The sequence below is a fragment of the Chlorocebus sabaeus genome, chromosome 2 (genome assembly GCF_047675955.1).
Source record: "Chlorocebus sabaeus isolate Y175 chromosome 2, mChlSab1.0.hap1, whole genome shotgun sequence".
Classification (NCBI taxonomy): domain Eukaryota; kingdom Metazoa; phylum Chordata; class Mammalia; order Primates; family Cercopithecidae; genus Chlorocebus; species Chlorocebus sabaeus.
This window is the reverse complement of record NC_132905.1, coordinates 29,408,764-29,421,853: the sequence shown is the minus strand read 5'-3', so window position 1 is coordinate 29,421,853 and position 13,090 is coordinate 29,408,764. Positions and strand designations below refer to the sequence as shown.

General features: G+C 38.8%; 1 protein-coding gene across 10 annotated transcripts in view; it reads left to right on the top strand.

Annotated features, from left to right (window-relative positions):
- Positions 1-13,090, top strand: part of PLCB4 (phospholipase C beta 4) — a 408,833-nt gene that overhangs the window by 306,843 nt on the left and 88,900 nt on the right. For all 10 annotated transcript variants that reach the window (XM_037990701.2, XM_037990697.2, XM_037990700.2 and 7 more), the window contains 5 exons: positions 1,962-2,070; positions 6,118-6,328; positions 7,774-7,867; positions 10,200-10,279; positions 10,873-10,957. In XM_037990701.2, coding sequence (XP_037846629.1) covers positions 1,962-2,070; positions 6,118-6,328; positions 7,774-7,867; positions 10,200-10,279; positions 10,873-10,957 — 579 coding nt within the window. The remainder of the gene's footprint in view (positions 1-1,961; positions 2,071-6,117; positions 6,329-7,773; positions 7,868-10,199; positions 10,280-10,872; positions 10,958-13,090) is intronic.

The window sequence follows — 13,090 nt, the reverse complement described above, 5'->3', positions numbered from 1 at the left end:
TAGTACCTTGTCAGAATACACAAATGCATGTATATTTAAAAATGCACAAAAATGTCTGAGTTTTCTCTCCTTTCCTATTTTTTTCTCTTCTCTCTCCTGTAGCTGAATCCCTTTTTCCTTCATTTTTTAATTCATATGGATTTGCCCCATCATCTCACTGAGTTCAGAATATTTACCAACAAACATATTTTTTTTAAAAAACTTAATTTTAATAAGGAAGAGAAAGTGGCCAACTATGAACATAACAGTGCTGGGGTCTAAAAAGGACCTTTTTCATCCTGTATTCATCTTCTTCCATGGTATTATTTATGGAGATGTGAGAAGGGATGTGCCTAGAAAGATGGGTTTTTTGTTGTTGTCAGTTTGTTTGTTTTTAAAACAATGCATTCTCACCAGAAGGATGGAGCTCCTTGTTTCCTTGAGTAGTGGACTCCATTGCATGATGGCATCAATTTCCTGAACAAGGTGTAGCATGCCTTCACTTGCCTGGCATTCCATGGTCCACTTCACAATCCTCTTTCTCTACATATCCCATAACTTTTGTTCCTGGTGGCCTCGAGGCCTGCTGTTAATATAAGTTTCTGTTCTAGCATATGCGTGAATGTGAGCTGTTGTGAGCCATAATTTTTTAGATTACAACAGAAGCATGCTTCATTGGGATAAGTTGATGAAATTTGATATTGATTCCTTATGAGTTAATGCTCTTAACTCCGTGGGGGAGAAGGGGACCCAGAAAAGGCTGGGCCCCGTATGCATGAGGAAATGACATCCAAGTGCTCTGTTGGCCAAAAGCATTCATTCTATGTATAGCTCACTTTTCCAATGCCCATTCCAAAACAAATAGGGAAGAGAAATCCATATGAACTTTTAACAGTTACTTTTTAAATAACTTTCCAACAATGTTTTTCAGCCTGTGCATATATTTGGGTAAAGAGCTGTCACCAAGGTCCTCTTTATTGACCAGGTTTTGCTCACATCTGCTTATCTGTCATTATGCCATTGAAGTTTGCTTTATTTATTCATGTATTCATTTATTTATATAAGGGATGACCGGGGACACAGTGCTGTCCTCTAATCCTCAGTGAACAGAAAGGAAGTTTACTGGACCCACTGCCTACACACACACACACACAATTGGAGCTGAGTCAGTTAGTAAACTAGATTTTTCATCATTGCCATGAAGTTAGGATGACATCACTGCAGGGACAGCATTGCTCCTGGTGCCTCATGTCATAGCAGGAGCTCCTTAGGTGTCGATTTGAAAACAGTAATGTCACCAACCTCTTAAGTCCTGTAATCATTCATGGACCCTCTGCCCAGAGAATTCTATATTGTTTATAGCTTGTAAATATGCTTGTGCTGATTAATTTTCATCATTGCAATTGGTTCATTTTGAAAAAAATAGTTACTCAAGAAAATGAAATTTGTTGAGGGCCCAAGAAATCATGGATTGACGTAGAAAGCTGTTATGAAAATGAGATAATGTTTGCTTGTGTAACATTAGGATTTTTCTTGTTACTACTTCTGGGGTTTTGGAGGGGCACTTAAATTAGTGTATTACCTATTTATTTGAACTATTTCTGGGGGTTGGTGTTTGCTTTTTTAAAATATTTTGACCTCACATTTTATAGACACTTATGCCAAACGCCTTCCCTGTTGTGTGGGAACTGGAAGACAGGACAATTGACATGCACACTGTATTACGTGTCCTTCAACTTTTGAAGGGGAAAAATGTATTCTCTCTCTCTCTAGTTCAGGGAGACTAACCCAAAGTACTCCCAAATCTGGACTTTTTGAAGTGTATTTTAAGGAGAAAGGCAGGAAGGCAGTGAAGTCCTATCTTTGTACTTATAAATATGATAGTCTAGATATACTTTGTTTTATAAATTATAAACTTAGTAATGTCTAATGCCTCAAGGCCAAGAAATAGCAACCTAAATGGAGTTATTTTCTTATCATAGCATCAACGAGATCCTCGATTGAATGAAATTTTATTTCCATTTTATGATGCCAAAAGGGCAATGCAGATCATTGAGATGTATGAACCTGATGAAGATTTGAAGAAAAAAGGTAATAAACATGAAAAAGGACTTTTTTTCTTTAAAACAAGAAAATATGCAACTTTTAAAGCCTTGATTTCTTTAAAGATATCTGTAAATGCTTTGGAACTCCCTAGAGCCATGGATTGATGACTGATTTTTTTTTTCCACTCTTAAGTTCATGTATATTTTAGCTTTCATCAGAATTAGCCCATGTTGACTGAAGTATATTGTGAAATTTATTGTATTATTAAATATATTATAGTGCTATTTCCCCATGTACTTTCTTATATTAGATTATAGTATTGCATATTGCTTGAAATATTAAAACAACCAATACAGTCTCTACTTGCAATGTTTGAAAATAATTTCTGTCATATAAAAACTTACATGTCTTCTTTTTCTCCCTTTTGTTTTGCCAAGCCAAATAAATTTAATATGTGATTTGATATGCACTCTCACTGCTCATTTAACCTCTGGTATGAAAGATAAATACAATTAATATGAAGTTAAATAGGAATCGCCTTAGCTAATTGCTGGTGTTTCTGGACCTTGGCCCCTTTCAAAGAAACTTTGGAAACAAAGGGTTGTTCTCTCAAATATTTGTCAAAGGAAAGGCATGGGGAGAAATTTTAAAATCAGTCCCATAGCAGTGAGAAATGCCTGCAGAACATGGGAGGGAGAGCTGGGGGTACCTGAGCTAGAGCCTTTGGTCTTATGTCTCAGTGGAGAATTTAAAGAGATGAAAGTACAAGTTCCATCTGTCCCATATGTCCATGAATCTCAAGGCCTCAGTTTCCTCCTTTTTAGAATATATATTTTTCTTTATATCTAATGCCAGTGAGTGTGGCTGAATGGTGTATATGTTATCTGGATCCTCTTTATAGATATGCCTAGCCCTCTGCACTGCATGATTTCACCCCTGATATTTTTCCAAGCCCAGTAGTTTTCTGTTTGGTTGTAGTTGTACATTTACACTTTCTGCTATGGCTGAAGATACCTGTTTTGCAAGAATGCTTCATTCCTTCCCTCTCTGTCAATATTCTGAATACTGTAATTTATTTCATGTTGCTTATGATTACAGCAAAGGGTGGTACAACTTGGTAGAAAATCTAACACTTTATAGTGGCAGGAGGTGACATGATTCTTGTCACTTCCCTGTGACCTTGAGCTAGGAACTAGCCTCCTGGGGCCTCATTTTCCCTTCTTGTAAGGTGGTGGGCATCATGCAGTAATTTGGCTAGTGTTTCCCTTCCCTACCTTCATTCTTTGAAGTTCATAGAGGGCTGACTGGGTGCCAAGCACTGTGCCAGATGCTAGGAATTCAAAACAATAAGAATGTCCCCAGCCTTGAAGGCAGTTGCCATCTGTTCAAGGAGAAAGACAAGTGATTCAACAATTCCGTGGCAGTGTGATAAATGTCATGATTGAGGTGTGTCCTTGTTTATTTCCAAATTCCTTCTAAGTTTTAAAGGTCTGTGAAGTGACCATTGACACATCAAAAAGGGTAGCTTGACCATTTCACAAGTGATGGAAATTTTAATGTCTGTCATTTTCAAGTGTGGGTGAGAATGCAGTACAAAGCCATTCTTATAAACTTCTGGTAAGACCCTACATTGGTACAACCATCTTGGGGAATATTTTGGCAATAGTTTATAAAATGAAAAATATGCCTCTTATACAGCCCAGCTTTTTCACTGCTAGGTATGTACCCTAGAGAATCTCTCATACATTTCCCAAACTCTGGATGCCAGAGCGGCACAGTTCTCAGATCTCTGCTCCATCTATATTCACTGTGTACCTGAGCTCATCCAAGCCAATGGCTTTACATTTCTTCTATTAAACTCTCCAGTCCTAACCTCCAGCTTACACTACAGACCTGTAGTAGAACTCTCCATTTGGATGCTGAATGGGCATTTCCAATGTATATATACAACATATTTTGATCCTTCCTACCCCTAGATCTGTTCCTTTCGAAGCCTATAAAATAGTACCATTATTTACCCAGTCAAAACCACTGGGCTCATGTTGAACTTGTTTCATTCTTTCACATCATGTCTGGTTCATTTGCAAAACCTGTAAGATCCAGCCTCAAAAGAAATCCTAAATAAATCACTTCTCACCATCTCCAGCATTACCGACTATCCAAGCCTTCATCATCCCTCTCCAAGCAACGCCTTCTCCTTCCTACTCAGTGCCCTACAATTTATGCTCCACACAGCAGCCAGAGTAAATCTTTTAAAACCAAATCTAATCATGTTATTCCACCCTTCGAAACCCTCCAAAGGCTTCCCAACACATTTAGAATAAAATCTAAAGCACTTAGTGAGGACCAAAGCCCAACTGATGTAGCCTTTGGCTCCATCTCCAACCCCATTTCAAGCTACATTTTTCCTTGGTCACTTGCTCTGTCTTGCGGTCATTGAATGATGTTGTCATGCACACACCTGCATCAAGGTCTTTGCACTTGCTGATCCTTCTCCCTGGACTAGTGTTTCCTGGGTGTGCGTGTGGCTTGCTCCTCACACATGTACGTGACCTCAGAAGTGCTTTCACTGGCCCATATTTAACAAGGCATCCTGTCATGCTTTATCACCTTCCTTCCTGCTTTTTCTGTCCTTCTAGTACTTCTTTGACATTATAGTTATTTGTTTACTTATTTGTTTATGTCACTTGTAATATGAGAGTTTCATGAAGGCAGGGCTTACCTGTTTCTTCTATCACTGCATCTATCCTGGTGCCTCTAAAAGTACTTGCGCTTTAGAATGAATGAAGGTGCCCAAGGAGAGAGGTATACAAATTTCTACTTTCATTTATAATTAGAAATGACCTAACTATCCATCAACCAAATAATGGATAATAAATTATGATATATTCATATATGGACTTCTGTGCCTTCAGTGAAAAATAAATGAACAAGATCTACCTGTATAACTGGTATATAAAGATAAAAATAGCAAGTTGCAAATTCACACAGTGGGATACCTTTTACGTAAAATTGAAAACAGCCTAAACTACCTGTTGTTTGGATAAATGCATATGTAGTAAGATTGCAAAACCATTTTGGAGATAAACACCAAAACTAGGGTAGTAGTTATCTATCTGGTATGGAATGGAATTGAGGTGGGGTATACAGGATGCTTCAGTGGCATCAAGAATTATGTATTATTTTAAATGTAAATCAAATAATCAAAAATGTAAATCAAATAAGGCAAAATGTTGAGATCTGACCACACTAGTGTAGGTCCATGGCTATTCATTATGCTATCATCTGAACACTTCTGTAAGCTTGAAATCAGTTCATAACTTGCAAGTTCTTAAATAAAACAAAAAGTTGAAGCTGTCGATGCATCAACCATTTATAAGTTGCGTAAATACTGATTGTGGCTCCTGTAGTTACCACATGGGCTCTACCCCATGTCAGAAAGGTGTGATTGAAATGAAGGGTGCTTTTTGGGGCCACGTTTCACTGACCACTGTATACTCTTCTCACCAGTCCCATAACCTGACTTTTAGATAAAATTGAAAACTGAATTATTTAAATTCAGAAGCGCCATCATTTCCGAGAAAAATCCCTTTTCCAATTCAGTGAGAACAATAATGTCTTATAATTAATACATTTTCCATTTTTAAAGAGCACCTCTCATATCTATTCTCATTTCCCATTATGATGATCTTGGAAGTCAGATAGGGCCAGTCTTTTTCCCCAATTGACAGAAGAAGGAGCTGAGACCCAGGAGCCAAAGGAGTGAGTAGCAAGAGCAGAACTTGATACAGGTCCCGTGGACCCCTGGTCACCATAATTCCCCAATGCTGTGTTTCTGAACTTGGGGGACCATGTACATCTGCCATCATGGATGTAAAAGCAAAATGCCACCTGTTTGTGGAATTCATTATGTTATTTATAATGTGAAACTCTCTTATTTCATTCAAGTTCTGACAGATGAAGGTTCTTGGGAAAGAGACTATGAAGAAGTTTTTACCCTTATAATTTAAGCTGCCTCAACTTCCACGAATAAAACATGAGATCTGCATGTTCAGAGCTACAAGTGCTACTAAGATGTTCTTTTTCCCCTAGGCCTTATATCAAGTGATGGGTTTTGCAGATATCTGATGTCAGATGAAAACGCCCCAGTCTTCCTAGATCGTTTAGAACTTTACCAAGAAATGGACCATCCTCTGGCTCACTACTTCATCAGTTCTTCCCATAACACTTATCTGACTGGCAGACAGTTCGGCGGGAAGTCTTCGGTAGAAATGTACAGACAGGTTCTCCTGGCTGGTTGCAGGTAAGGAACTCAAGATGGCAATTTGTTTTTTGTGTGTGTTGCCCTTTAGTTTAATTTACTTTTCTCTGAAAAATAGGAAATAGTAATCAGGATGAAAAAGACATTTGTTTATTCCCTTTAATGGATTATCATGGTCATTTAACCTTGAGAAAAGGACAATATCTCTTCCAGAAAAATCACTGGGCTCGTGTTGAACTTGTTTTATTCTTTCACATCATGTCTGGTTCATTTGCAAAACCTGTAAGATCCAGCCTCAAAAGATCTACAGTCATCCAAAAGACTTTACTATAAAAAGACTTTTCTTTACTGTAAATTTAAAATATGCCCCCAAAACCACAAAAAAGAAAACGTGCATATTGTAAGAAGTCATGTTGAGTTTTCTGTTGATTAGAGGTACTTGTTATTAGCGCCATGCTCTAACCAATTGAGCTAACTGGCCATTGATTATAGGCATTTGTAAATTAGCTTTGATGTAAAATTTAAAAATTTAGTTCTCTGAGAATAGAAATTATTGAAAGTAGTTTTTGTTTTATAGAAACTGGCAAATATTTGAGGTTTAAAATATGGCAAAAATAATGAAAGTGAAACATAAGAAATGTAGTTACATTATGATATTTTTTCTTGGTTATCAATTAAACAATACTTTTTTTTTAACTCACTATTTTTTTGGATATGGAAATACATTGAAAGAAATTAACTGTGTTACTACTTCCATTTGCATACTTCCTCTGAATACTTGAGTATGAATCACTAAACATTTTCTGGAATGGCCAAAGTAACATCATCCAGCCTATCAAAATTAAAAGTAATTTTAATGTTATCAAAAACCCAGCCCACATTCATATTTCCCCAGTTGTCCCAAACCAAATTGCCTTTTTTTTTTTTTTTTTTTTAATTGAGACAGAGTCTTACTTTGTTGCCCAGGCTGGAGTGCAGTGGCGTGATGTCGGCTCACTGGAACCTCCCCTCCTGGGTTCAAGAAATTCTCATGCCTCAGCCTTCCAGGTAGCTGGGATTACAGCCTCCCAAGTAGCCATCACACCTGGCTAATTTTTGTATTTTTAGTAGAGATAGGGTTTTGCCATGTTGGCCAGGCTGGTCTCCAACTCCTGACCTCAAGTGATCCGCCCGCCTTGGCCTCACCACGCCTGGCTCCCAAATTGTCCCTTATTGCAGCTTCGTCACAAGTAGGATTTCATCCAGAACCATGATGGTTGTTATATTTCTTAAGTCTCTTAATCTCACTCAGACAATCCCTTTTTGATAATACCAACCAGATGAGGAGTATAATGTGGTTTTAACCTGTATATGCCATGAAATAATCAGGTTACTTATTCAATTTTCTGTTCTATAAGAAAACAACTTATTTTGATGTCTTTCTTTTAATTTGTATACACACTATTTTATTGTAAAGTTTCAATATTGTAACTTCACTATGTCCCTAGATGTGTTGAACTTGACTGCTGGGATGGAAAAGGTGAAGACCAAGAACCAATAATAACTCATGGAAAAGCAATGTGTACAGATATCCTTTTTAAGGTAACTTTTAAAATAATTACACAGACTTTTCCAAACTCTGTAAAAATGCAGGAAATAGGGAGATGGAGAAGAGAAAACAAATGATTCATTTTCTCAAGCATTGTAACTTCATATTGTCTTCTTTCAGTCTTCAGGAAAAAGTCAAGACAAAGATCTTTTCCACTGAATGTCCCCTTCATGATTCTTTTCCTGCTTTCAAATGATGACTGTGTTATGTAACAAGGGTTCTCTGACAGAGTTTACCTAGTTTTACTTACCTTAAAAACAGTGTCTCCTTTTGTTATGTACTTATTTGCTTATTTACTTTGCATTATTCCTAAAGGACTTCAAGGTGGCATAAAAAAATAAATAGAATACAGGAATAAAATAGATGGTAAATAGGGCCTATACGAATAAGACAGACTGGGCGTGGTGGCTCACGCCTGTAATCCCAGCACTTTGGGAAGCTGAGGCGGGCAGATCACCTGAGGTCGGGAGTTGGAGACCAGCCTGACCAACATGGAGAAACCCTGTCTCTAACAAAAATGCAAAATTAGCCAGGCATGGTGATGCATGTCTGTAATCCCAGCTACTCGGGAGACTGAGGCAGGAGAATCGCTTGAACCTGAGAGGTGGAGGTTACAGTGAGCCAAGATTGCACCATTGCATTCTAGCCTGGGCAACAAGAGCGAAACTCCATCTCAATAAATAAATAAATAAAATAACAAGAGAATAAGATAATGAGGTTAGACAAATCAAAAGAATGAAATTCTGTGGTTGGCGAATGTCAGCTACAGCTGTCTGTCAGTTTGGTGTAACTCAGGATAGATATTACAACACCAGGAGCAGCAGTTCTCAACTCTACCTACATGTGAAACATCACCATGGGTATTTTCAACAACACAGGTGCCACTGGGCATGGTGGCTCATGCCTGTAATCCCACCACTTTGGGTGGTGGAGGCAGGTAGATCACTTGACGTCAGGAGTTTGAGATCAGCCTGGCCAACATGGTAAAACCCTGTCTCTACTAAAAATACAAAAATTAGCTGGTGTGGTGGCAAGCACCTGTAATCCCAGCTGAGGCGGAGGCAGGAGAATTGCTTGAACCCGGGAGGCGGAGGTTGCAGTGAGCCCAGATCATGCCATTGCTCTCCAGCCTCAGCAAACACACACATACACACACACTAACACACACACACACACACACAGATGTCTAGATGCTATGCATAGTATTTCTCTTAGCCAAGATGTTGGAGAGTTTTGACCAGCAATGAATTCAAGATAATACTTCCTGATATGTACCAAGAGTATATTCAAGTGGGAAGCCATGAATTTGCACAGCCAGGAAGAATAACTAAATGACTACCATAAGGAATGCCTCAATAAAATATTTCAAGATTATCTAACCTTGGGCTTTCTCATGTCAAATGGATTTGCCTAAATAACTATTGTGAAATATTTTTCTGATTAACTGAATGACGAGATTTGCCCTGTGATTAGCTACAAACCACTAAGAATTTGGGGATTTTTACCAAATACGATGCTCTGGTTGTAGAAGTGCTGGTTTGAAGTCTTCCTTTCTCAAGCTAAGCAGAGGCAGGGCCAACCATCTCTTAAAGCCTCTTCTATTTCATGGAGAATCGTGAAAAGGGAAAATTATGTTTAGTTCCTTCAAATGTTGTTTTCTGTAATTAAGCTCTGTGTTACAGATGGGGGGTCCAGAACACTTTACTGATTCACTTACATGTTGTTTGACCAACCAGAACCCCTTCTCCCGACCTTGTAACCAGGCTAATAGGAAACAAGGGATACTGTAAATGTCACATGAATACACAGAGGTCTACATCAAGTTAATGAAGTATAGCCCAAGACTGATTTCCAAACACAGAGGAAAGTCAGTAAAAGCCTCCAACAGTCCTTAGGTTACTGCCCACAGTTTTCTGCACGAGGTGGGGAGGAATCATACAGTGGTCTGGAGTGAGAGCCTCTGTGCCAGAGATCACCTGCTCCTCAAGAAGAAAGGTGGACTCTGAACTCCTGGCTTGGCAGATTAACAAGCCGGAAACTGGCATGCCACTTAGGTGAAATCTCTTGTAAGTTAATAGCACCATAATTCTGGAGAAGTAAAAGATAGCTTAAAAATTGTCATTAACCATTATCTGCACCGTGGCTGTAACCACAGGGAACTCAACCTGTAGAGGTATTGAGATAGATGGGGGCTCCAGGTCTGAATTGCTGGAACTGACTTCCTGAAAGACTCAATTAATAGTCTCTGAATAGTGTTAGGTGCCTTAATTTTTTTGCTGTTTTCTCTCATTAACATTTTTTTTTTTTTTTTTTTTGTCTTTAAAGGATGTAATTCAAGCCATCAAGGAAACTGCATTTGTCACATCAGAATATCCTGTAATTCTCTCCTTTGAAAATCACTGCAGGTATAATGATCCATTCTGCCTCAAGTCTCTATGTGGTATTGTTTCCTAACCCCTAATGCCCACTCCTGCTCTACATCTTTTTAAATAGCTGAGTAGTTTGTTTTGTGAAGTACCAAGTTCAAATAATCCTCCAGCAAGGACACCTACTCTTACACAAAGCAAAAAACATTAAAAACAAACAAACAACAAAAACAAAAAAACATTAAAAAAAAAAAACAGTCTTACCCCCACCAAACCAAATCATTTTAATGTGTTTCAAAAATACGTGTTCCGAAGAAAAGTTCAGAGATTGGGACACCTTACTTAAAGTTCCATTGAGTTGGAAGATGTGGCAGTATATTTGAAATTAGATTTGATTAACTTGAAAGAAATTTTTTATTCTTCTTTCCAGCTCTTAGTTTTGGAACAGAATCTCCTTCTCCGTCTTTTAAAATTATACCATTTAAAGTTTTTGGTACATCTCACATTAGCATTAAGAGGACAATCGTGCATTTTGCCAAGTGAGAATCTTAATTGCCTAGGAATGGGTGCTTTTTATTCTTGGACAGTTAATGGGTGTTTGAATTTACAAATGCCACTTTTTTTCTCTCCAGCAAATATCAACAGTACAAGATGTCCAAATATTGCGAAGATCTATTTGGGGATCTCCTGTTGAAACAAGCGCTTGAATCACATCCAGTATGTATTTTTAGCAAACCATATTTCTAGCATGAATGGATTTGTTTTGAAAATTTCTGAGGGGTCAAGTAGTACTGGAGGACTAATGCTAAAGATCTTCATATTTATTTAAATTCTTTGGTACAGAAAGCTTACATCATGCTTCAGAGGGATGTAAAGAGACACAAAATAAACATCTGGTTCAGTTTAATTTGGAGGATCTTTGGGTCTTATGGTTTTTCAGATCTCAGTCTTAAAATTTCATAAAGCACCCAGGCCATGAGTCCAGATTCAGGTCAGTCATTCTCAACTTCAGTTACATGTTGGAATCACCTGCAAAACTGTTAAAAACACCTGTGCCAGGGCCCCACTCGGAGACTGATTGAATTGATGCAGGGTCAGGCCTGAGCATGGTGTTTTAAAAGCCCTCCAGGTGAACTGTCTATGCACCCAGGATTCAGAACCCACGGGAGCCTGATGCTGTGGAAAGTGCCCTGAATTGATGTCATGGCATCCTGAAGTTCATGTTCCTAACTCCAAAATAAATCAATGGGCAATGTGACACATGCATTTTTAAACTTCATTTTACACCTGCTAATTTCTTCATAAAGTGAAGAACATTAACCTGTGCTCCACAGATAGGCTTTATGAGATCTATGAATTCATTCTAATTGCATGCAATTTTTTTGTATATACTCATTCTAGAGAGTTAATCACATTTTTATAAGGATCCATAACCTCCAAGAGATTAAGATCCACAGTCACAAGATGTTATGAGCTCCAAGGCAGCTAATGAAATCAAAGTAGAAAGACCTGCTATTGACAAGCAGCACCTGATGGGCTCAAACCTGGTAGCTTGAGGTAGTGGCGTAAGAACATCACAGCAAGTGACAGCAGGAAGGTGCTTTGTACTGCATGTAAACACTTTAGGTAGTTTAACAATGAGGTTCTTTTCAGAAGTGTGTCTATGGGAACTGAAAAAAAATATGAGAGACAAGGATATCTGTATCCTTTGCCCCTCTTCCTTCTTCTCTTGAACTTGCAGAAGCAGTTGCTGCAGGTGACCTGCCCATATCCTTACAGTGCCTCCTGTTTCCCTGAACACTGGCCTGATTTTCCACTGCCAACATCCGCAGCTTCTTGCCTGAGAGTGAGCTCTGGTCACTGGAGCCTGCTCTGCCACACATGAAAGATAGACCAGCAGTGCCAGGGAATTATCATCCCTCTCCCATGCTTCATCCCTCCTGAGGTGGGATAACCCTGAGCACCTGCTCTTCTCTGCCTCCCAGGGTTTCCCAGCAGAATCGTGCTCCAGCTGGCTGCAGTGATAACTTGCTTGGTAACACACCCTTGATGGGCCGCCTGTTTTCTTTTTCTCACTTCCCCACACCTCTGTTGGAGTTTCCTTCCAAGTAGATGACCTGGTGCAATAATACTTTTCTCTGAGGCTGTTTCTAAGGGAACCCAAACAAGAAACAGCTCTGATTTATTTTATTTATTTATTTTTACCTAGGCCCTCTGTTTATTTTCCTGATTGGGTTAAGGTGATTGCTTTTGGGGAAAGATCACTGTATTCTTAGTGAAGTGATGTGCACATATTCTTTCCAGCTGAAGGCTGTCCAGGTTCTTGGCATCTTGAACAAAGAATTGGGCAAAATGCACAAACAAAGCAAGGAAAGAATGAAGCAACAAAAGCAGAGATTTATTGAAAATGAAAGTACACTCCACAGGGTGGGAGGGGCCTGAGCAGAGGGGCTCAAGAGCCCCGTTACAGAATTTTCTGGGGTTTAAATACCCTCTAGAAGTTTCCATTGGTTACTTGGTGTCTGCCCTATGTAAGTGAATAGGATGAAGTAAAGTTATAAAGTCATTTACTCAGTGTACATCCTATGTAAATGGAGAGGATATTTCCCGTCATAGCTGAAGTGTGTCCATTTGATTTAGTTCTAGGAAGTCAGCATAAATAGGCTTTATGTTCCCTGCCTCTAGACCCTGTTCTCCTTTGAATACAGGACAGGTGTTTTGGGAAGCATAGGTAATGTAAATGGGAATAAGACCTGCTCCTGGAGCTAAAGAGCTTTCAACCTTAGGAGTGGGAGGAGGACACAAATGTGAACACATAACTAGAAAAGAAGGTGGCCTATGATGCTTTAT